General features: G+C 46.3%; 1 protein-coding gene across 1 annotated transcript in view; it reads left to right on the top strand.

Moving 5' to 3' along the window:
• The window catches only part of LOC130377244 (retinal-specific phospholipid-transporting ATPase ABCA4-like), a 125,181-nt gene that overhangs the window by 74,095 nt on the left and 24,913 nt on the right, over positions 1-26,173 (top strand). The window contains exons 19-24 of the mRNA XM_056584280.1: positions 5,196-5,227; positions 16,297-16,469; positions 22,245-22,376; positions 22,872-23,011; positions 24,234-24,371; positions 25,100-25,278. Of these exons, the coding sequence (XP_056440255.1) occupies positions 5,196-5,227; positions 16,297-16,469; positions 22,245-22,376; positions 22,872-23,011; positions 24,234-24,371; positions 25,100-25,278 (794 nt within the window). The remainder of the gene's footprint in view (positions 1-5,195; positions 5,228-16,296; positions 16,470-22,244; positions 22,377-22,871; positions 23,012-24,233; positions 24,372-25,099; positions 25,279-26,173) is intronic.

Genomic DNA, 26,173 nt, shown 5'->3' on the forward strand with positions numbered 1-26,173 from the left:
CCCCTTGTTTTACAAAGCCAATGTCGTTGGTCTTAACTTTAACGATGTCAATGTTCCCTGCAGGCTTCACCTGCCTCTGTATGAGACTATTTAGATTTAAGCCAGCCCATGGCTCATTTCAGTTTAACCAGAGCATCTCTTCTCTGATTGGTCGGGGAATCCATCATCAATCTCAAGTGTGTGAAATGCAACACTTCTCAGAGACAAAGAAGGGAGAAGGGTTGTTGTTTCAATCATCTGGCTGGTTTCCACTCTGTTCTGGTCCCTGCTTGCAGCTCTTGAATCTACAACAAGGGTCTCTCTAAACCCATGTTCAATTAAAAACAAACTGCTTAGTGTTTGACCTCATGGCCTCTCTCCCCTGTGTTCTTACACAGGACTCTCTCCGTAACCCTAAGGTGAAGAGCTTCATCGACCGAGCCCTGGAGGACACGCCCTTCTCCTCCCGTCACATCCTTGACTTCCTGTACAACGGGCTAGCCCACGACCGACCCGACCGCATGGCCCCCTTCGACTGGAGGGACGTTTTCAACCTCACCGACCGGGTCGTCCACATGCTGAACCAGTACGGCGATGTGAGTGGACCTTCCAGACAACTTAGAAGAAATCCAAAAGAAGCAATTACCTTGGTTTCATTCAGACTTTTTTCATTTTCTTTTCATTTTCTCCTGGAGCTCCTCCAGTGCGTTGGCCTCCTCTTGGGGAGGCTGACAGTGGGAACAGAATGTGCCCAACAGCGTTCCACCTGAGGTGTCTAGGTCCCTCATGAGACGGGGCTATTCAGCCAGTAATCCAGCAGAGCTCTGGCTCCGTCCTGTCACCTGCTGAACCTGAATACATTCCCCCCAAAAAAGGAAAGACGGTTGCCAAAACACTTTGCAATACCTTCTTTCGGCTATTTAGATAGCTGTCCCTGGGCTGCCCAATTTGTCCCCCCCTTCAGCTCCCTGTCCTCCACCCAGGTGGGATGGAGGCAAGAGGAACAAACTAGCCGTCAAGGCCTCTTTTGTCTGGCGCTGATGGAGTGGAGGGTATGGGCCCTGAACACTGGCGCACCTCTCCCCAAGGGCCCTCACAGACACGAGCCAATACATTGGAAGGGACAGATAGATTCACGGTCCCCCGCAACCCCGTAACGACGCGGAAAGCCCGATGGGGGAAGGGGCGGACGGTTGGCTGGGTCGGATGGCTGGTACTTTTTCGCGAGTGTGTGTGTGTGTGTGTGTGGTGTTTTGTTTTTGGGCGGCGGCTCGAAGCTTTTACAGCACTTGAATGTGACAGAGAGAGCGGGAGCGATTGAGGCCGATTAGCTACAGCTGTCACTCCGTCGCCCTCCTCTATGGGGCGGCAACAAAGAGCCGCAAGGGCCGGCGGGGCCGATGGCTGTGGAGCCGCGCGCCACTGGCACGCAGGCCCTGCGCGGGAAAACAAAACCCCCCAGTGTGCTGGGGGGGGATTCCTCAGCGCCATTCAGCCCCCGCTCAGTGCCAGCCCCTCACTGACGGTCTGTGTTCCTGTCCTGGGTGGGATCAGACGCACCGGGAGCACAGCGAACGCTGGGAGTGTCACCCAGGGGCAAAGATGCGCGCGTGTGTGCGCGTGTGTGCGCGGTGTGTGCGCGTGTGACGTGAGTGGACGGACAAATACGCGGACACGCAGACATGTGAGCGGCGGAGCGGTGTGTGTGTGTGTGTGCCGGGTGCCCGCCCCGCTTGCACACTAGCCAAGCGTGAATAGCAGCATCAGACACGCTTTGTGGGGATGGGAGGCCACTGCTGAGGGGTCACAGCAGACGAGTGTGGCTGCTGAACTCACTCTGAACCGCCCGTCGGTGGGGGGTGTCCCTGCGGCCTCCCTGCCCTGGTGGACGCCTCGCATGGAAGCAGTGAGTGTGAAAGGGGGGCGAGCTGGCTCTCAGAGCCACCGTGGGCTGTGGGCTGGAGCGCAGAGCTACACACACACGGGCGTCCCCGCAGCCAGCCATGTGTGTGTAGGTAGCGCTGCGCTTAGGATAATTATTTTCAGAACTAGTTGAAACTATGCTGGAGAATATAAAAGGTTATGTTCAAAGTAACCTTCACATATGTTTGCACAAGAATGCTGTCATTTCATATGCATATACACCCAGTCTCACGGAAATATGTGACACTGTCACGTCACGTCATTTAATCTATTCATTCGTGATCTGGGACAATTTTTTCGTGCCAAAAGCACAAATTTCAAACTCATTCGAAAACGAAGAGATGAATCAGATACCTTTTTTCCGTTGCGGTTTGCCTACAGAGCAGCGCACCTGCATTAAATATATCTGTGAATTGTCACAAATTCCCAGAATCAAAGGTGAAAGTAGAAACGGGTGGCAAAAAAGCTGCCATATTGTTCGAAATTTGTGCTCTTGGCACGAATTTTTTTTTAATTACGTGTCCCAGATCACGAATGAATAGATTAAATGATGTGACATTGTCACGTATTTCCGTGAGACTTGGTTGGCATATATTATATACATATTGCTAGTTTCAATACTTATATCATATAGCATAGTTATTATCTATTCAGATTTCAGATTACTTTGTTAATCAAAGCAAATTGTTTCTGTAACAATCGCTGCTCTATTCAAGATATTTACATTTCAAATGTAAAGATATTCAAATTTCACACTTCAAATAACAAGACATGACCATGTGTGATGTGATGGCTCCTGGTGATGTGTGGTCCTCCTCTCCTTCTCCCCCTCCTCAGTGTCTGATCCTGGATAAGTTTGTGGCCGTGCCGGACGAGGAGACGGTCACCCGCCGGGCCCTGGGTCTGCTGGGGGAGGGCAAGTTCTGGGCCGGGCTGGTTTTCCTGGACATGGACCCCCGGACCACCAAGGTCCCGCCTCACGTCAAGTTCAAAATCCGCATGGACATCGACGCAGTGGAACGCACCAATAAGATCAAAGACAGGTCAGAATGAAAAGAATGACGCTAGTTTAGGTTTTAAATCAGTCCGATTAATTGCGTCAGTGTGGTAAAATCGGGGGAAAAAATATTTTGACAAATCATGGATGATTGTTTAATATGATTCAATTTCAATTTCAATAAATGATATGAATGAATACAATTGAATAAAGAAGGATACAAAAAACAGTGACTTGTGCAAATGGATGACATGGCGTTGGGAGGCCCTCTCTCTACCCCGCTCCGACTGAGGGCAGCGGTGTTCATAGACGGCTGATGAGTACCGTGTTCTGACCCAGGTACTGGGACCCAGGACCCCGGGCGGACCCCATGGACGACCTGCGCTACGTCTGGGGCGGCTTCGCCTACCTCCAGGACATGGTGGAGCACGGGGTCATCCACAGCCACACCGGCGCGGCGCAGCCCGTGGGCGTTGTACCTGCAGCAGATGCCCTATCCCTGCTATGTGGACGACCTGTGAGTGACACACAGACACGCACGCACAGACATGCGCACACACACAGACAGACACACAAACACACAAACACATGCACACACATATAAGTGAGTATAAAGTATAAACAAGGGGAATGTTTTTTGCATAAATATGTAAAGATGACTGCATATCCCTATTAGGAAATCTTATATGTATTGGTGTCAAGTTGAAGGCTTTTTGATAGGTTGCTCTCATAAATTCATATCCTCTTTATTTGGCCTCGGTCTCTAGTCTCATGCTGAGCCTCCTCTGTGTTTGGCCTCCAGCCTCCTCTGATCCTGAGCCTCCTCTGCCTCCAGGTTCATGCTGACTCTGAGCCTCCTCTGCCTCCAGGTTCATGCTGACTCTGAGCCTCCTCTGACTCTGAGCCTCCTCTGCCTCCAGGTTCATGCTGACTCTGAGCCGCTGCTTCCCCGTGCTGGCGGTGCTGGCCTGGGTGTTCTCCGTCTCCATGACGGTGAAGAGCATCGTGCTGGAGAAGGAGCTGCGCCTCAAGGAGACCCTGAAGGCGGCCGGGGTCACCAACGGGGTCATCTGGTGCACCTGGTTCATCGACGGCTTCCTCACCATGACGACCAGCACCGCCCTCCTCACCGCCGTCATCATGGTGAGTTGTCATCAATATAATAATTATCTTCCTCGTCCTGGTCATCTACATCACCGCAATTGTCATCATAGTCATCATCATACTCATCATCATCACAATCTTCATAATCCCACAATTGATTATTTTGAAGAAGCAATCCCTCATTGGCTCCACCTGCTAGAATGCTAAACATCTAAGGTAAACAACTTGTAGTCTCCTATGTTTGATTCACACTTGCTATACACAAAGCCCATGAAAAACATACTATTTAAAAGAACAGCCCACAATGCCTCAGTACTGATTGAATCAGCCCCGTTCAACATTAAAACCCTGTGGATCCAAAACCCTGTGGATCCAACCTGGATGGTTGAACGAACAGTTGCCACTGTGGAATATTAGTTCTCAGCTTATTGAATCTTGGCCCAGTAAACCTTGTTTGAGCTATGGAGCTATGTATGTCCACTAACCCTTGTTTGAGCTATGGAGCTATGTATGTCCACTAACCCTTGTTTGAGCTATGGAGCTATATATGTCCACTAACCCTTTTGAAGCTACCGAGCTATATATGTCCACTAACCCTTGTTTGAGCTATGGAGCGATATATGCCCACTAACGCATTAGCTATGGAGCTATATATGTCCACTAACCCTTGTTAGCTATGTAGCTATGTACGTTTCCTTCAAGGCCAAATCACTTGATTGATGCTACATTGTTAGCAAACACTGCGGGTAACAATAAATGCATTTTTACTTCTTATCCTATGTTTTTAAAACATTATATTTTCATTTTGATAAAGTTTGGAGCAGGATCACTGCTCTGCATGAATTATAGCACTACGATGTAACCAACTTCACCAAATTTCATCTGAAATAACTAAAAAAAAAAGGGCTTTATTTTCCTTTTACTCTTATTGCTGTGTGAATGCTGAACAACCATCATAACCTCACGTCCTTACTTTGCATATTATTTAAACTTGTGTAGTGAACCGATGCTAGTCAATTATTATAGCTCTTCCTGGTTCAATCTACAACAGTATTGATAGGGTTGTGTGAGTTGGTTATCAGGACACAATAATGCGTTAAGGCACATTGTGATTGCATGACATCAAGCAGGTCCCCGGTTCAATGATCAGCCTCATACCAGACCTTCTCTCAGGCTTTAACGCTGCCCCGAGGACCCCTGGTGGAGCCTTCTGGAGCTCACACAGCGTTCTGTCTTGTGTGCACACCATTCAAGATAAACCTTCTTCTATTTTTTTTATATATTTTATGTATAGATTAAGCTTTTATGCCTTGTATGCACAGGACTGTCAATAGAAGCAGGCAAGTGAGTCATAGTAGATGGCATGAGGTGTGCCTTTGACAAAAGTGTCTAGCAGAAGTTGGAGAGACCGCATGTTCTAAAACTTGACGGGGGCGGGGCCAGCTTAAACATGAGGTTTGGTTTTCCTTTACAAGTGTAGTGTTGACGCTAAATCCGTCCGCTTAAGAGTTAGGAATAGGTTTTGGTACGACTTAGTGACCGTCTCATGTTGCCGTACATATGGGCAGCCGTGGTCGATGCGGTAAACGAACAAGAGAACTTCCCAAGTCCAGCATTGAATAAGAAATGTTTTACAATTAAACATTGTCAACGCTGTATGTCCCTGATGCTCCCTCACCCGCACCCATGTCCCTCACCCTACCTCCACCCTGCTCCTATAACCCTCACCCTACCCCCCACCCTGCTCCTATAACCCTCACCCTACCCCCCACCCTGCTCCTATAACCCTCACCCTACCTCCACCCTGCTCCTATAACCCTCACCCTACCTCCACCCTGCTCCTATAACCCTCACCCTACCTCCACCCTGCTCCTATAACCCTCACCCTACCCCCCACCCTGCTCCTATAACCCTCACCCTACCTCCACCCCGCTCCTATAACCCTCACCCTACCTCCACCCTGCTCCTATAACCCTCACCCTACCTCCACCCTGCTCCTATAACCCTCACCCTACCTCCACCCTGCTCCCCAGGGAGGCCGGGTGCTCCACTACAGCGACCCCCTCATCGTCTTCCTCTTCCTGCTGAGCTTCTCCACGGCCACCTTGGCGCAGTGCTTCCTGCTGAGCGTGTTCTTCAACCAGGCCAACGTGGCGGCGGCGTGCAGCGGCGTGCTCCACCTGGCCCTCTACCTGCCCCACCTGCTCTGCTTCGCCTGGCAGGACCGCGTCACCCGCGACATGAAGGTCCTGGTGGTAGGTCTCTGGGCCAGGGGCTCTGGGCTCCAGATGAATCCCTGATGGAACGGGAAACCAACATGCTGGGATGGACTTGAGTTCCGATCATTTTGAGCAAACAGCAAGTGCTTAACAGGAACATACTGTATAAAGTATCTATATTTATACATAGTTAATATATAATTATATAGTGCTTAACAGGAAATCATATAACAGGAACAATAAAAGTCAAGATTGCTAGAATTGAACAGAAACATAAAATCTAAACTAAAATGGGATGTCCTCAGCTCCTATGTCTGTTGGGAAAATATAGATGTAGTGTTTGGCTAGTGTGGAAACAATTAAATGGTTTGCTGGTGTTTGAAATTGAGCGGCCAAGGAACCTGGCAATCACCTTTACAAGGCAGGTCAGTGGATGTTAAAGTGGATGGCCAAGTCCTGGTCAAAGTAATACATTTATTTTCATGAATCTGTAGATGCATTTATATTAAAAAAGCCTCATCCAAAACTGGACGTTATTAAGGTTGGATATTTACGATTAACGATTGGTCACTCACAACATAATATATAAATTGCGATACTCATAGCCTACTTGTCTGCTACTTAGTAACTGTTACTTACTGTTAATGCCAGGCTAATGCTATGCTCTAGCATTAGCCTGTTGTGCTGGGGCAGCAGTAGTTTTCACAGCTCTTTGATCCCTCGCTGTCCTTCTCCATAAACCTGCTCTAACCTCCTCCCTGTGTGTGTCCCGACAGAGCCTTCTGTCACAGGTGGCGTTCGGCCTGGGCACAGAGTACCTGTCCCGCTATGAGGAGCAGGGCCTGGGCCTGCAGTGGGACAACATGGGCACCAGCCCCCTGGAGGGGGACGAGTTCTCCTTCCTGTCCTCCATAGGAATGATGAGCCTGGACACGCTGCTGTATGCCGTGCTGGCCTGGTACCTGGACCACGTCTTCCCTGGTCAGCACACACTACATCTCCGACAAAAACACATCACCTGCTGCAATGGAGTGACCGGCAGACACAAACGGCTAACATTCTGGGGTAGAGGGGAGCCTAATGTACTACAAAGAGAACACGGACACAGAAAATACGTAGATACATAAGGGGTGCACTGAAGACACAAAGAATATATAAAGGCAGGCAGGGCAGGGACAAGACGACAGCTCACTCACAGCAGTTGTTAAGCAACAGTTCGGCAGTGTGGAATGAGGTGAGCTCGTCATTGGGGTCGGTAGTCTGACAGGTGAGGTGTCAGTCACAGACAGGTAGTCAGACAGGTGGGGGGTCAATCACAGACAGGTAGTCTGACAGGTGAGGGGTCAGTCACAGACAGGTAGTCTGACAGGTGAGGGGTCAGTCACAGCCAGGTAGTCTGACAGGTGAGGGGTCAGTCACAGACAGGTAGTCTGACAGGTGAGGGGTCAATCACGGACAGGTAGTCTGACAGGTGAGGGGTCAGTCAAGGACAGGTAGTCTGACAGCTGAGGGGTCGGCCACAGACTGGTAGTCAGACAGGTCATGGGTCAGGTGCAGAGCAGTTTTAGCACATTTAAAAAATGGTTGATTAAGACAATAACATTTATGCTGCTTTGGACGTTTCCACTTCATTGAAAATGGTTGCACTTATGTGCATCAATGGTGTTTTCTTTGGAATTATTAAGTCTTTTCAAACACCCATGCAAACACTCGCTATTAAATTGTGGCTACAAATATGGCAATGATTCTAATTTCTTTAATCATATAAGGTCCTCTGCAGTGCTGTAGCAGAATGATAAAAAAACATGTAATCAAGGAGGTAGTAGCTGAGTGGAAAGACAGATCAAGAGACTCTGAAATACTGATTCTCATGGTTTGTATTTGACTTGTTGTCTCACACTCTCAAGACGATTCAAGGGGCACAGTGTAGAGGGTTTGATGGATACATGAATACATCTGGGTGCCTTTGTTCATGGTTTGGTTCAGTGCTGAATTGTGCTAAGGCTCCCCCCCCTGAGGGTTGTAGTCTGGGAAACTACGGAGCCCAGGAGGTGAGTATATTCTTCTTAAACCGCGTGGGCGCTTTAAGTTAGACGCATGCACTCTTTTCTACAGTAAAGCATGTGTAGGCTTAACACAGCCCCTGGTATGCTATTTCATTGATCAGACAGCGCCATCACCTGGAAAATAAATTCTGCTCTGTTTTTCTGAATTAACGAGACGCCTATCTCAACAGAAACTCTTATTCACTTAAGAGCTCTATTTCATAGAAGCAAACATGTCCGACCTGTTTGGTTTAATCCAGTTATGTTTTGGTTCATGCTTGAAATGTTTGGAGATACTTGTGTCCTTAAGTAATATTGATGGCATTGTTGTTAGTTTGTCAACTTGCAGAACCTCAGGACTTTGGGGTTGTTTGATGTTCTGATCTGAAGTTCTGATCTGATGGTCTGATCAGTTGTTCTGATCTCTTGTTCTGATCTTTTCAACAGATCTGTTGTTCTGATCTTTTCAACACACCGGTGTGTTCCGAGGGTTAGGCTTCATAGGAAACTGTGGACTGCATGCCAAAGTGCAGAATACTTAACATGTCAGCCTTACTTAAGCGTGCGTGCGAGTAATAAAATGCACGACCCTGCTTATGTTTTGTCAGAAACAGTCCTCAACTGACACTAATTTGACTTCTATCAAGACGACACTAAAGAAGCAGTAATTAATTAATAAATAAATGGTATTAAACCCTTGATGATTTCAAAAATAGAAGTTGCTGATATGCCTTCATCCTCGACCTTCAGGCACTAGAGACGTTGCTTTTTGTAACGAAACCTGCAATAATATCTGCCACTTGAAAATATAATAATAGAGATAGATTCAATATTGATTTTTATAAAAAGGTTGTTGTTGACTTTGTGTTTTTCTTTTATTTCTACAGGACAGTATGGAATTGGTCGGCCATTTTATTTCCCAGTTCTTCCATCTTACTGGGTGACTAGTGTGACGCAAAGGCCAGGTAAACTTTCATCTTCTGCGCTTATTTTTTTGTATAATTGTGATGAGGCTAACCCTGATTCTCTTCGTGAGAAGAGCTTGCGGTTTTCTGTTTGTTCGTTTTTTTTCAAAATGGATGCTATCTAAATAGCCGTTGGACATTCCCGGAGAGAGTGACGTTTCCCTCCCTGCTGGCTCCTCAGGTCCTCCGGTGCAGAAGAGCTTCAGCCACCCCAGCGAAGAGCCCGGGCAGGAGAGGCCCCAGGGCCTGGCCCAGGCCCCTGAGGAGCCAGGCTACCGTGAGCATATGAACGGGCGGGACCCGATGGAAAAGGGGCCCCGGAGCCGCACGACTGGGGAGAGGAAAGAGAGAAAGGAAGCCAATGGTAGATATAATATAGTTATAATATTAACGATAGGACACCTTTTTAACCCAAGCCACTGATAGGTGATGAACACGGCCCTAAGAAACACCAACAGAACATCAGAAGGTTCATTTGTAATCCTCTCTCGGTCACTCAACACGCAATACTCAACATTGACTCAATGCAGCTGTTATATTTCAAATAGTAGGTAATGTCTCACCAAATGACACACTCATCATTCATTCTCTTCAGAATTCAGTCTACGCAGTCATTATTAAATTTACTTTTCAATGTTCATATTTTGACACTAAGAGAACATTGGTTCCTACCCCCTTCCAAGCACCTTCACAATGGGAACCCAATGCCCCTGGGTGTGTTTGCATTCAGTGGCATGTCAGAACACATAAGTGTGCACAAATACACACGCACGCACGCACGCACGCACACACACACACACACACACACACACACACACACACACACACACACACACACACACACACACACACACACACACACACACACACACACACACACACACACACACACACACACACACAAAAATGTGCTGGCAACATCTCTCCTTCCTCTGAGCTAGGTTAATAAGTGACAGGAGCATTTCAGCCCTCTTCAGCCTGAGTGGCATTCCAAACTTCTGATCTCATCCAAGGTCTTTGAAACACATCCGGGCTCTGTATCAAACTGCGACTGTGGCTCACATCTAAGAGTGCAAAGAAGGCAGGATGTTCTAAACTTTAAGAACTTCTTACGAAATTTAATTTAGTTTAATTTCCTTCTTACAAGCTTTTTTTAATTTGTCGCTTTTGAAGCTGAAAAGTTGGTATTGAAAGTTAAGCCCCGGATTTAGTATTGTTTATTTGATTACAGTATCAAAAAATCCACAGTATCGCACAGTATCAGTGTGTTTAAAGTTAAACATTGAAGTGTAAACATCAAGTCAAAGGTATGGGTTGGTCATATTCTGGGTTTAGATATCTACATGCATGTTATATTAGAATCATTAATTATGATTTAAAAAAGCACAAGGAAATGGGAAACATATGTGGAGAAATCTAAAGGAACAGAGAACAACCTCTTCTGAACTCAAAGTGAATGGAATATTGACTCAAGATAATGATATGATGGTACATTTAAGTACGTTTAATTTTTTCGTTATAAAGTCAGTCGATGAACTGGCTAAAGGAATCGTGACTGAAACTGTGCCATCTATCCCCATTGATGATGCTAAACCTATCTTTGAAATAAAGGAAATATCTGAATCAGAGGTGATAAAATTGATAACCTCGCTAGAAACTCAAAAACAAAGGATTCGTATTGGTTTGATACCACCTTTTTAAAATCACATAGGGACGCCCTTGCTAGCCCCATTGATCATCTGATCAACCTATCAGTTAGGCAAAGCACTTTTCCAGGTTTTCGCACAAACCACTCTACAGTGACAGCGAACTTCTTCCTTGAAAACATCAAGTCAAAATTAGATGGGGATGGTATACTTGGTGCAGTGCTTTTGGACCTTAAGAAGGCTTTTGACACTTTCATTCATCAGACACTTTTAGCAAAATAATCTTATTTCAATTTCTAAGCCGATGCCATAAAATGGATGGAGTCATACTTAACTAACAAGAAACGAAGTGTATGCATTGGTAATTCTCACTCCTCATACCTTGACTGTAATATTGATGTACCACAGGGGTCAATGCCCTAAATGGGTCAGTATTGGGCCCTATCTTGTTTAGCCTGTACATCAATGACTTACCTTCAGTCTTTCCGTCTGTGAATATAGAAATGTATGCAAATGATACAGTAAAGTACTTTTAAATACCTTGGTATCATTTTAGATTCTAATTTAACTTTTAAAAAACATGTTAAAAAAGTCAAATTGAATCTGTCGAATTATAAACAACACATAAGGCCATGTCTAACAACAGAGGCAGCCAAACTCTTTATGCATGCCATGATCTTTTCTCACATATCATACTGTTTCACAAGCTGGTCCCAAGAAAACATGACAACTCTGAAACCAATAGAAACCCTTCAAGCAAACTTTAAAAACATTCGATCAAAAACGTATCAGCTATCAACACTGCCATATCATAAATAAGTACAACTTATTTCATTTGGAAAGTTTTTTACATTATCTAGATTATCTTATTACATTGGCTTGCCCTTCCACCACTGGGTGACCATACAGCAGAAAAACAGCCTTGGCAGGGCAACTAGGACAGCCACCAGGGGAGACTGTGTTATACAGTAGACGTAGTAAGTTTGGCCAAACAGTCTTCTCAGTACGGGCCTCAAATGACTGGAACTGTCTTCCTACTGACCTTAGAGAAAGCACCAGCTTTCAATCATTTAAAATAGAACTTAAGAGATGGATTAAAAACAACCAAAACTGCAATCATCAATAGCTGATCTACCTCATTCTAAGTACTTCACTTCTTTGTACTGCACTTATTAATTTATTATAATCTCTCTCGTTATTTTTTATTTATTTTTATTTAGAAGTTTATTGAGCAGGGACAAATACATTGTACATTGTTTCATATAAAATATAAAATAGATGCCATGCATACTAGTTTCTACTCCTGACCCTGGTTAGGCCTTTGCTAAAAGTTACAGGAATAAAAATACAGAAGACATAATATACAGGAGACATAAAGACAAAAACAAGGACAATGATTAATGTGTGTGTGTGCGTGTGTGTGTGCGTGCTCGCACGTCCATGTGCATGCGAGTGTGTGTGTGCGTGTGTGCGGGTTAATGTTCACAGGGTTTATTCAGTTTCAACCATTGTTTTACTTGTGTGTTAAAAACCTTGAGCTCTGTCAATGTTTTAATTTCTGATGGTAGTGTATTCCACAGTTTAGTGCCTATTGCTGCAAAGGATGATTGTCCGAATATGGTTTTGCGTTTCGCTGTTCTAAAATTTCCGCTCGTTGCACCCCTAGTTCTAATTCTACTGTTCAGTTTATTTATCAATTGGCAAAGTATTTCTGGAGCAAGGTTGTTCACAGGCTTGAAAATCTGTTTTAAAAATGAAAAGTTTACGAAGCTGTCAAAACTCAGTAAATTGTGTTTCTTTAAATTTGGCAATGATGCCATCTAGTAGGTTTCTGATCCATTATTTGAAGTGCTTGTTTGTATAACGATTTTAATGGTGTCATTGTTGTTTGGTTGGCTTGACCCCAAACGGTTATACAATATGACAAATGGGAAAATAGCATGCCATGCATAAATTGTTGTGCTGCCTTAAGAGGTATATATTGTCTTATTAGGCGAAAGCAATTTAAGATGGTCTTGACAGTCTTGCATAGCTTCTTAACATGTCTGTTAAATTTAAGCTGAGAATCTAAAATAACACCTACAAATTTGAACTCAACTACTTGATCTATCTCTATCTCATCAATCTTTACTCTGGTTTTTTCATTGGCTTTTCTTTTAATTGAAAAGCACATTGACGCTGTCTTTTTATATTTTAAAGTCAATGATTGTTTCTGAGCCACTGGGATACACCAGACATCTCTTCTGACAGAGTTTTGTCTGCCAACTGAGTCATTTTCGCAGACACAAATACCACGCTGTCGTCTGCATACATTTGGCATCTGGCTTTTTTACAAATGTCTGGTAAATCATAAGCTAAAAAGTAAAGGGCCTAAAATAAAACCATGGGGAGTCCCCAATGAACAAGTCTGGACAGTTGACAGGGTAGAATTGGATCCAACCCACTGCTCTCTGTTTAAGATATGAACGGAACCAAGCAATTGCCTCATCTGAGCAATTAAATGTTTTGAGTTTCTTCTGGAGAATTTCATGGTTAACAGTATCAAAGGCTTTTTTCAAATCCAAGAATACTGCCACCCCTACATTCCCCTCATCTAACAACTGTTTTATAGTTTCTGTGAGGTAGCAGTTTGCCAACTCTGTTGAGTACCTTGCTCTGAACCCAAATTGTTTGGGGTGCAGTAGATGTTTATTTTCTAAGTAATCAACAAGTTGTTTAGCAACTGTTTTCTCAAGAACTTTTGAGAGTGCAGGTAAGATAGAAACATAGAGACCAGGTCCGGTGAACCAGACTTGTGAATGGGAGTTATAATTGCCTTTTTCCAGGGCTCAGGAAATACATTACTTCTTATGGAGCAGTTGACAACATGAGTCACTGGCAATTGAACAACAGAACTGTGTTTTTTAATAATTAAAGTATCCAATCCAAAATAATCCTTAGCCTTAGATTGCCGTAACTCCATTATAACTTTACCAATCTCGCTTTGATTTACCTCTTTAATATGAAAAGAAGTCGAGAGATCTCTCTGTATATCATCAAACTCAATTGGTCGGAAGTTAGTTGCCAGTTCCTCAACTGATTTAGTGAACAATTTATTAAATTCATTAGCAATTTCCAATACATCATTACTAACTGTTCCATTTATATAAAATTCCACATTAGATCTTTTCATATTTGATACCCAATTAGTCAAAGTATTTAGATGTTTCCAGAGTGCTGTGCTTTCCCCTTTTGAATCAGAAATTAGTTGCATAAATTAACAGATTTTTTCCTGACGCAACTCTTTTGTTACTTTATTTCTTAGACCTTTGAAAATGAGTGTGTCTAAATTATTTCTGGATACCAATGACTGTTTAAGGGCAAGATTAGTTGGTGAATATCCTAATTTAACCTCGGTAAAGCCCTGGAATGACATGGCTTTCTCAATTTCTGAGTGTATTTTTGCATCAGATCAGTAAATGTTTTCATCATTGTATCACAACAGGTGTTTACATTGTGAGATTATATAACATCACCCCAAGAAATATTCCATAAGTCATTTTCAAATTGTGTTGTTTTGTTCTTTGGGGTACCTGCAAACTCTGGTTTACCATTGCACCAGGATTTTAGACGTGTTTTGGTTAGTTTTCTATTAAAACCATATTGTGGTCAGACAGGCATGTGATTAAATTGTATGTCTTTGTCACTCTCTCAATTCTATTTGTAATGACCAAGTCAATAAGGGTTTTGCTGACTTTAGTTAGTCTCATTGGTCCTTTGATCATTTGCTGAATATTATGCTTTGAATAGATTGTTTTTAATATTTGCTTGCTGCCTTTGTGCAACCAGTTTATATTATAGTCTCCCAAAAATATAGTTTCATAGCTACAATTTAGTTGTTTAAGTAGTTCATTTAGATCATGGTAAAATGAGGCCCCAGGTGAGGGAGGATTATATAGGGTTACAATATTGAATTTCATTTTTGTTGACAACACAACATTAATAGCAATACACTCCAAAGGTGTGTCGCGATTAATTTCAACACATTTAAAACTCTCTCTTATATAAATCATTGCACAAACCTCCCCTACTCATCAATCTATCTTTCCTAAAGCATACATAACCTGGCACATCAAGCATATGTGTTGGGATATTACAGTTAAGCCACGTTTCAGTCAAACATATATAATCTAGATTGGAGTTTGTTAATAGGTGCTGAACCTGATTTTGTTTTGAAATAATACTTTGAATGTTCAAGTGTCCTCCTACAATACCCTTTGTTCTTAGTCTTTGAGTCCCATATGACCTTTGCATGATTTCCAGTCGGGAAGAATCTAAATTGTCTCTGTTTACCTTCAGCACGACCACTGTGTTTGCAGGATTAACTGATTGCATGTTCCACTGCATATTTTCTCCCTGTTGTCGTGTGTTGGTATGAGCAAGATGGTTCTGACACTGTTGGTAAACTCTCTCTCTCACTCTGGTACATTTGCATTTTAAGTGTAAACTAAAATTGTCAATTGATGCATTGTCCTTTTTAAAAATGAGTAATTCTTATCATTGCAAAATGCCTTGTAATGATTAGAAAAATAAACATTCAAGCAATTCCTTCATGGGCAGAAAGAAAAATCAATTAATTTTTTGTGGCTATAGTAGCAGCGAATTGAATATAAAGGGTAAACCATATATTCAATTGTTAAATCAACTGCTGTAATCTAAGATTACAACATAATTTTTTTCCCATAACCTTTGTGCTCGACTGTCAAGTTAAATATAATACATTTAAAGGGATAATCCTTTGCACAATAATGTTTATGACCACATAATTAAACAGAAAATAACAGGAATCAAGGGGTGGTTGTGAAGGAAACACAATTTATGTTAGAAAAGAGTGCCCTCTAGTGGCAAATCTAGGTGGTGGTTACAATTATATAATTCATCCATGACAATTTTAAATTTACTTTAAAAGATACAACTATTTGAGTTTGTAAGGTCTATCCGTGTATTACAGCACATCATGCTGCTATGCTTTACACATATTTTTTCCCCCTATAGGTTTTTATTCAAAGAAGGAGTTTGACCACATATAGTACAATCTACCTGTCGAAAGTAATGTGGAATCATCCAAGATTAGTTTGGTCAAATCCATGTATCACGTTACATTGGCACACTTCAAAACGTTTCGTATTTGCCTTCTTGCATTTTATTAACTGCAAACGTTGTAAACCGCTTTTTGTCTCATTGTCAAAATGATGTTCAGTAATTTTAATAAATTCAGAACTTTTGGAGTTAAATATTACCAAAAGCAGGAAGTGAGTCTTAGTCCAGCAGTGTAGCTTTTAAAACTAACCCTGGAACAGCACTGACCCTGGAACAGCCCTCTATCAACTCTTTCTATGTTATTTGAGTTTACATCTTCGTGTGCTTGTCCCAGGCCAGTCCTTCTTCGAGGCCGAGCCAGACGGCCTGGTGGAGGGGGTGTGTATTCGAGACCTGGTGAAGAGGTTCGGCTCTGGGTCCCCGCCCGCCGTGGACGGCTTGAGTCTCAGCTTCTACGAGAGCCAGATCACCGCCTTCCTGGGCCACAACGGGGCTGGGAAGACCACCACCATGTAGGATGCCCACACACACAAAGGCCCACGCAGAGCAACCCCATGTAGGCCACACATACAGAGGCCCACACAGACCACCAACATATAGGCCATGCACACACATAGGACACGCAGATCACCCCCATCTAGGCTGCCCACGCACACACATGCACACGCACGCAAGCATGCATGCACCTACACACACACACACACACGCTTGCATTCACTGGCAAAGACCCTGAATTATAAGTTGGTCGTGATACATCAGCGCTTTTCAGCAGTACTTTTTAAAGATTTTTCAACATATTTTCAATGTAGCAGATTCTGCTACTCAGGAAATTATATTGCTGTCGGTTCATGGACACTATAATGCCCCCTCATAATGTGATGTGGAAGTATAAAATGCAGGCAGCTCTGCCAAGATCCACGTCGTGTCTCTAAGTCGCAACATGGATCTTTGCAGACGTGCTGCACATAGAATTGTAAATCCAGCTCATACAGGCGGCTTTCAATTCATAGTCGGCTGCAATCATGCCCCTCTATTGTCATTGGAAGGTTCCCCTACACCGTGCCAGTGTGTAACCACTGCTCCATCAGTGAGGTCCCTTTACACTCATTCTATATGCTCTGTTCAATGACATATGAGTTCCATGACTTTTTTTAAATAGTGTCCTTGACTGATCCCAGATCTCTTGAATACACTTTTGTGTCATGGCTTCTTCTTTGTAAGAACCATTGCAATTAAATGAAATGAAAAAAGTGTGTAACCGATAGTTACGTATGTAACTACGGTTCTATGAATCCTGGATGACCACCAGAGGCGGTGCTTCAAGCACTGAATGATCCATCTCACGTATGCACAGGTCGAGTGTTAATACCACCAAAGTCACCTGTGACCTCTGATGAGCTCAGGACAGCCTATATCTTCCGGTAACATCAGAGGATCTGTTCCTGCAGAATCTTCTCGCGAGTACACAAAGATTCTGAGTGACAGATCGCTCTAGCAGTCATCCAGGATTCATAGAACCATAGTTACATACGTAACTATCGTTGTATTTCATCCTTACTGACGATGGATGTCTCATACCAACAAGGTCACGAGGAACTTCAACACATACCTCATTGAGAGGAAACAGCAGAGTCGGGCACCAGGACCACAGCCAACGGATGGGGAGTGGCAACGTTCACCCGGTAAAACCTGGAAAAGGTACATGGTGATGTTCATGATACTGCATCACAGATGTCTTCCAGGGGCACCGTCCGCAGGACAGCCCATGATGTTGAGACAGCCCTGGTAGAGTGGCACCTGACCCCGGATGCCAGGGGGTGACCACCTCCTTTATATGCATGGGTGATGAAGACCACAACCCAATGAGACAATCGCTGCTTGGAGAGAACACAGACCCTCCTAGGACCACCATAGCAGAGGAAGAGCTGGTCCGACCGTCTAATGCCTGCGGTCGTAGCTACGTACGCTCTCAGAGCCCGCACAGGACACAGCAGTTTGAACCAGCAGTTTGAAATTGTGCCAGGCGGACAGGTCGGTTGAGGTTCGACGATGACAGTCCTTCGGGAGAAATGCTGGATTCGGCCACAGGGTAACCCCTGAGCCATCTGAGTTCCACCTCAGACATGAGTCACTCACGGACAGAGCATGAAACTCCCCGACGCGCTTCGCTGACGCGATGGCGAGGAGAAAGGCAGTTTTAGGAGAGACCCACTTCAGCTCCGCCTGAGCCAGGGGTTCAAAAGGAGGCAAGCATAAAGCATCAAGCACCAGGTGCAGATCCCATGCTGGGGCACGCTGTACTCATGGGGGTCGTAACCGCAACGCGCCCTTCAGAAAAACGGACATCAATCTGTGGCCCCCCACTGTGTTATTATCCACCCGAGCATGTCTTGAGGAGATGGCTGCCACGAATACCCTCAGAGTAGCTGGGGACCGGCCGCCATCCAGGAGTGACTGGAGGAACTCCAAAATCTTTGGAACTGAACAATGCACAGGGTCCTCAGCCCTGTCTGAAAACCATGCCGTAAATAGCTGCCACCTATTGTCATACTGTGCCCGGGTAGAAGGCACCCTGGCGTTCAGTATGGTATTGCGGACATTGTCTGAACACTCTGTCAGCAGCGGGTTGGGCCCTGCAGCAGCCAGACCCATAGCTGAAGGTAACGAGGGTCGGGATGCCAGATCTTGCCCTGTACCTGAGAAAGGAGATCCTTCCTGTCGGGAAGGCGCTGTGGTGAACTGCTGCAGAGCCTGCACAGCAGTGAAAACCATGTTCTCCATGGCCAGAAGGGGGCTACCAACAGCCGTCTGTGACCCTGCTGGAGATCCCTCTGTAGCGTCGGAAAAATCAATCGTGGGCGAGAGCATCATGGCCCAGAGGTCTGCTCTCCTCTGTCCAGGAGAACGAGAGGGGGCAATGGGTCGACTCCTTTATGGCAAAGAGATCCACCTCTGCCCTGCCGAAGATGTCCCAGATGTTGAGAACCACCTCCGGATGAAGCCGCCACTCCCCCAGCGGCGGCTTGCAACGGGAGAGAAAGTCTGCAGCCTGATTCTGTACCCTAGGCAAATACATTGCTCTCAGGCTGGCCAGGCATGGTGTTGCCCACAACAGGAGGTCCCGGGATGCCTGCAACAGCCGTGCAGACCTGGTGCCTCCCTGGTGGTTTACGTGAGAGACGGCCGAGACATTGTCCGACCGCACAAGCACATGCCGGCCTCCCAGGAAGGGAAGAAATAGCTGCAATGCCCTGTGAACAGCCCGCAGCTCCAGAACATTGATATGCTCTGAGCAGACCTGAGCAGGCCACAGCCCCTGAGCTGTCCGGTTCTGCCACACAGCACCCCACCCCGAGAGGGAGGCATCTGTTGTGATGGTTTCCCGACGGGATGCAATGGAACCCATGGGCATGCCCTGGAGAGGAAACGATCTGTCCCTCCACGGAGCCAGGGCAAGGAGGCAACAGACACCTTGAGTCCCTGGTGCCGGTGCCACCTCACCTTTCATCGAGATAAAAGCTGTGCAGCCACCTCTGGAGGGGACGTAGCGACAGCAGTCCTAGAGGAACCACAGTAGCAGCAGCCGTCAGTTTCCCTAGGAGGCACAAAAACTCCACATAACGCAACAGCCTGCCTTCCCAAAACAGGCGAAGGAGGCAGAGGACGTCGTCAACCCGCTGTGGCGACGGACAGGCCTTCACGGCGACTGCATCGAGAGACACACTGAGAAAGACTGTGCCCTGTGATGGCACCAGGCAACTCTTCGTGAGATTCACCCGGAGACCCAGGCGGGCCATATGGGAGAGAAGACGCGTCGTGTCCAGGGATTCTGCATCGAGAGACACACTGAGAAAGACTGTGCCCTGTGATGGCACCAGGCAACTCTTCGTGAGATTCACCCGGAGACCCAGGCGGGCCATATGGGAGAGAAGACGCGTCGTGTCCAGGGACAACTGAGACTGGGATGGCGCACAGATGAGTCGTCCAGATATGGCAGGATCTTCATGCCCCGCGACTGCAGGGGTGATCGGGCTGCCGCCACACACCTGGTGAACACCTGTGGGGTAAGGGAGAGGCCGAATGGGAGCACCCTGAACTGAAAACGTCGCCCCTGGAAAGCAATCCGCAGAAACTGTCTGTGGTGTGGTGCTATGGGAACGTGAAAGTAGGCATCCTTCAGGTCTACCAATGTAAACCACTCCCCTCTGGCAACAGTACGCAGAACCTCTGCAGTGCTTACCATGTGTAACCTCAGGACCTTCAGGAACCTGTTGAGACCCCTCAAGTCGAGGATAGGACGGAGTCCGGCATCTTTCTTTGTTACCAGAAAGTTAGTCGAGTAGAACCCCCCGAGTTGCAACAGGGGATCTACTGGCTCGATGGCACCCTTGTCCAGGAGGGCGGACAACTCCTGGGTGAGGGCTTGGGTTGTGTTGTGGGCCGGAGTCGTGTTGTGGGCCGGAGCATCCACTGCAACGTCCTGCAGGGATGCTGACAGAGCGAGCATCAGGTGGGACATAGAATTGCCTATGCATCCCATGCATGCTGCTGCGTCATAGGCTTTGGAGAGCAGGTCACCCGAAACCCGACACTGGGGATGAGGACACCTCGCATCCGGTCTTAGAGCCTCATCCGGCGAGACAACTAGAGCATCTATAGTCGGCTCAACTGCTGGCATGCGGTACAGGCCAAACTTGGGTGCATCCTGCATGGCTGCCAGGGTCCGACCGTCGGATGTTGCATGAGAGAGGGCTCTAGAATCCCTCCAGCATGCATGCAACTCCCTCACATACTCCTCCGATGGAGGCACGGTAAAGCTGGTGGGGGCTGGGCAATGCCTGAAGAAAGCACTGGCCGCGCTTGCAACTCAATGGGAGCCATACGAATGGGAGCCATACGAATGGGAGCCATACGAATGGCTCCCACTGAGTTGTCCTCAGAAGCACCAGTAGAGATGCGGGTCGAAGGACGGGAGCACGCTACAGAGGCACGGGAGGCTACATCCTGTAGGACCCCATCTGGCTCGTACTCGGCGAACTCGGCAGCTGACGCTGCCACAGAAAGCACATCTTCCCCCGGCTCCAAGGCGGCTGCCGGAGGAGCAAGAGCACCTGGCTCCCCTGCACCAGTCCCAGCTTGAAAGGCCAGGAAGAGGGACTTCATGCTTTCAAGCTCTGCTGTTAATTGGCCCACCTTGGAGGCAAGCCCAGACTCCCTAACCTTCTTCCTAGAAGTGGGGCCTGCGGTTTCCGCAACCCGACGTTTAGAGCGACCAACCTGAGCTGGATTACGTTGCTGGGCTGGGGGGAACCGTCATCTAAAAGACCCTCCTTCAGATGCCCGAGGCCAAGGCATGAGCCACACAAATCATGGCCATCCTCAAGCTGCAGTGAATCCATACAGGCCGAGCATGAGTGGTCGCCAAACATGTTGACAACCAGCAAAATCACACAGGATAAAAAGCAAGAAACAATAGACACTGGGAGAGAGGGCGAAAACACAACCTTCACCAACGAATGCCTGAAAAGAACCCCAGACAAGTTAGCCTCAGTGGGAACACTGCTACCAATTACAGTCACATCTCTGCTGGGAGCGGGAGCGAGAGCACTGCCTTCAACAGAGGGTAATCGGTCAGAGCGAATTGAAATTAAATGATAAGCGTAGTACAAACGCCGGGAGAGGGAGCAGGTACACTGCCTTCCCTGAAACACGGAAATATAACCACAAGTAAACTCATCCAGCCAAGGATGATGCGTTCCACGGCAATCCAAACCTTTCGGCGGTTCCGTTGCGGCCTTTGGAGGGCGAGCAGCTCGCAGCTCTGACAAGACGTTGCAAGGCCACCAGCCACAAACGATCAAAATAATAATAGCCATTTAGCTTTAGCTAGTGCGGTGATACATAGATACCTGCGAAGCGAGAAGATGAAAAGGAACAGATCCTCTGATGTCACCGGAAGATATAGGCTGTCCGGAGCTCATCAGGGGTCACAGGTGACTTTGTTGGTATTAACACTCGACCTGCGCATGTGCGAGATGGATCATTCAGTGCTTGAAGCACCGCCTCTGGCGGTCAGTAAGGATGAAATAGAACTAAATTTTTTCTAAATATACTTTTAATTTAATTTTTACATTCCGGTCTCCTCAAGATGCAATGACCATTTTTTACCTACAAAAGGATGGCTGATGTGCTCACTCTCGCTCACTCTTGCTCTCTCTCCCTCTCACTCTCTCGCTCTCTCACTTTCCCCTCTCTCGCTCTCTTTCGCTATCCTCTCTCTACCGTAGGTCTATCCTGACTGGCATGTTTCCTCCCACCTCGGGGACAGCCACCATCTATGGGAGGGACATCCACACAGACATGGACACCATCCGCCTATCCCTGGGCATGTGTCCGCAGCACAACATCCTCTTCAAGGAGTAAGACCCCGGCCGAAGGCCCTTACTGAGAGCTTCTGATTAAAGAGCTCTATTATTCCTGCCTAGATTCAGATATGTGGCGTCTCGTTCACCCCTGAATTCTACTGTTGATATTGACGTGATTTTTAGCATGAAAACAGTCTTAATATCATACGTTTTAGGGTACATTGACCCCGGTACATTGACCAGGTACTGGTCATCGCCCTTATGTATTCACTAGGTACAATGCATTTACTGAACAACTAAACAAGCCATTCAAGTGTCAATCTTGATGAGGTGGAAGTGTCCATCCATGGAGAATCTGCTTGTCAATTGCGGCGGGTTTATTATTGGAAATGTATGATCAACTATTATATTGATATTGCTATTTTCCTTCCTGGCCTTGAAGCCAAGGAACTGACCAATTACCGTGCACTAGCATTACGGTGATGGGTTAGCTGTAATTAATAATTATTAATTAATACTGGATTTCTCACACTTGTGTGTCTGTGTTAGCATGACGGTAGCAGAGCACATCCTCTTCTACTCCCTGCTGAAGGGCCGCGATGCCAAGGAGGCTCAGGAGGAGGTGGAGGACATGCTGCAGAACCTCACGCTGCGCCACAAGAGAACCGAGCTGGCCCAGAACCTCTCAGGTCTGTTCTGGGGCGTAGGGTCAGGACCTCTCAGGGCTGTCCTGGGGTCAGGACCTCTCAGGTCTTTCCTGGGGTCTGGACCTCTCAGGTCTTTCCTGGGGCAGTGGGTCATGTCCTCTCAGGTCTCTCCTGGAGGTCAGAACCTCCCAGGTCTGTTCTGGGGGGGGAGGAGGGGGATAAGGGGTAAGGAGCTCTCATGTCTGTCCTTAGGGGGATCACTCCTACCATGTATATCCATAGGACATGGCCCGTCGTTAATCGTCTATTCACAAACCATAAAGCCATCAACCAGAATCCACAATCTATGAATGACAGATGAATGAGTTGATTCTGTGATTGGATATAGTTTGGTTAATGTTTCAATTAGGGCTGTTAACGCTCCTCCACTCCAGGGTTGTGTTCCGGCTACATTTCTAAGACCTTATTTGGGACATTCAGTGAGTTCTGGCCGACCATGCGGACTCGTAGTGAATTCGATTCCCTGGTTTCAAGAACTTCTATCGACAAAGTTGTGAACTCCCAGGAGCAGCCACTAGCGTGGGGGCTCCCCTGTGGAATAGGGGAACCATTAAAGGGTCAAACCATAGGTCACAGTAGTGATTAGAAGATATGAGCACTCGTCTGTCACAATCATTCAATGTCCATTGAATTAAAATATCTTAATATGTTGTTTTTTTTAATCGATTTTTTACAGCAAATTTTGATAGCCTGATAGATTATCAAGAGATAAATCAGGAAAGAAAGATTGATTGATTTGATAATTTTTTTGGACCCCTGGTACAAAACATAATTTTATATTATTGAATAAGGAAGCATTTAATGCAGATGTCGTTTGAGGTCATGCAAAAAAACACTAGCAGCAGCTCATTGTCAGTCATTGTGTCCCAGATAATTGCTACATTTACCATGCCACGGGCAACACAGCTAATGCTACCAGATAATCATCAAAGTACTCAAGTTATCAATCTACCATGTAATCTATCAAATAACTGGGCATGGGACACAAATACACAATGAAATTAAAATTGTATTCAATATTGCGGAAGCTCATTTCCAAAGTCATATCATTCAGCTTCAACAATATGCCAATTATTTCAAGAAAATATCAGAATAAATCTAATTAGCATCACTTCTTCTGCGGCTTTTGTTGCGCTGTAATTTGTAGCTAGCAAACATATCTACATTCTGTCTGTTTCTGAATATGCTGACCTTCTTTGCACAGGGGGCATGCAGAGGAAACTATCTGTTGCCATGGCATTTGTTGGTGGGGCCAAGGTGGTGATCCTGGATGAGCCCACGTCGGGCGTGGACCCCTACTCCAGACGCTCCATCTGGGACCTGCTGCTTAAATACCGTGAAGGTAAAGCCTCTTCCTATACCTCAATGGTAAAGTATTTTCCTATACTCCCATGGTAAAGCCTCCTTATACCTCCATGGTAAAGCCTCCTCTTATACCTCCATGGTAAAGCCTCCTTATACCCCCATGGTAAAGCCTCCTTATACCTCCATGGTAAACCCTCCTTATACCCCCATGGTAAAGCCTCCTCTTATACCCCCATGGTAAAGCCTCCTTATACCTCCATGGTAAAGCCTCCTTATACCTCCATGGTAAAGCCTCCTCTTATACCTCCATGGTAAAGCCTCCTTATACCTCCATGGTAAAGCCTCCTTATACCCCCATGGTAAAGCCTCCTCTTATACCTCCATGGTAAAGCCTCCTTATACCCCCATGGTAAAGCCTCCTCTTATACCTCCATGGTAAAGCCTCCTTATACCTCCATGGTAAAGCCTCCTTATATCTTCATGGCAAAGTCACCCTGAGCTCTGCACACGGCAGCAGTCCTCTTCCAGTTTGCTAAAGCATAATATAGGACGGTCGACTGACAAAGTCCTTAAACTATATGTAAATCCAATGAGTAAGGCTTTTTTAAGTACAAAGAAGGAAAAAGAAAAAACGAAAGAATTTGATTGACTCATCCCTTTTTCCTCTTCTTGAAATGTCTTATACCTTTCATCCGCATTGTTCAGTGATATATCTCTGTTAAGTCTTTCCCCTACCCTCCCCCCTGCTCCTCCTCCCCTCCCCAGGGCGCACAGTAATCCTGTCCACGCACCACATGGACGAGGCCGACCTGCTGAGCGACCGAGTGGCCATCATCTCCCGCGGCCGCCTCCACTGCTGTGGCTCACCCCTCTACCTCAAGACCCTGCTGGGGACGGGCTTCTACCTCACGCTGGTGCGCCGCCGAAAGCATGAGGCCCCCAAGGTCAGACACCCGCACTCTGGAGCGTGTGTGTGTATGTGACCAAGCTCCTCATGTGTCTTGTGGGGCGCCTGGTCTGTGATGCTCAACAGTGGGATAACCAGAACAGAAAACAGCCAGAAACAGGGTTTGCGGTGAATTCAAACTTATGACATTTATTTATAAAAAGGTGCGGGGAAAAGGGAGGGGGGAAAAAGGCAACTCAAATCTTCACCGGGTCGGCGGTTGATGTCAGGGTGTTCTGTCTGGCTCTTCCTGTTATGGGGGGCAGAGAGAGAGAGAGAGCATGCCAAGCTTAGTTGGGTCTATGGTCCCTGCCACTGACCTCTTCACCCTGGCTCGGCTCTTGGTTCCTTTTGGGAGTTTTGGGGGTCCCTCTCCAGCTGCAGGCCTTCTCTCTCGTATCAGCACGACACGATTTACACAGATCAAAGAAACAGTCCTTCGGTCCACTTGGACGTAATTTCATTATAAGGGTTCAGGTGGGTCAAGAGGGTTTAGTGTGTGTCTGGTCTCCACACGCTCCTCCAGCCAGTCTGTCTTCAGCTTGTTCTGGTGGGGTTAAAAGGCCTCCTGATTGCAGGGCTAACTCAGCACACCTGTGAGTGGTAAGCTGAGACACCTGAGTGGGGCGGGGTCTATGATACAACTTTAAGAGTAGTACCTCCCATCCAACACCCCACTCGTGGCTGCCTTTGCCTGCCTTTGTGGCCACCTTGTGGACCTGTGGGGCACTGCTCAGCGGCTGGACCACCACAGTCTCTATACCTATATGTTTATGTGTGTGTCTTGCTACAAAGAGGTGATATCATTTGGATTTTGGGAAAGGGAGTGCGCAAACCTCTGCGACGGTCCGTTTGTTTGACTCCAAAAGGCTGCGAAGCCGACAGTGGATAAA

This window comes from Gadus chalcogrammus, chromosome 23 (assembly GCF_026213295.1).
Source record: "Gadus chalcogrammus isolate NIFS_2021 chromosome 23, NIFS_Gcha_1.0, whole genome shotgun sequence".
NCBI classification, from domain to species: domain Eukaryota; kingdom Metazoa; phylum Chordata; class Actinopteri; order Gadiformes; family Gadidae; genus Gadus; species Gadus chalcogrammus.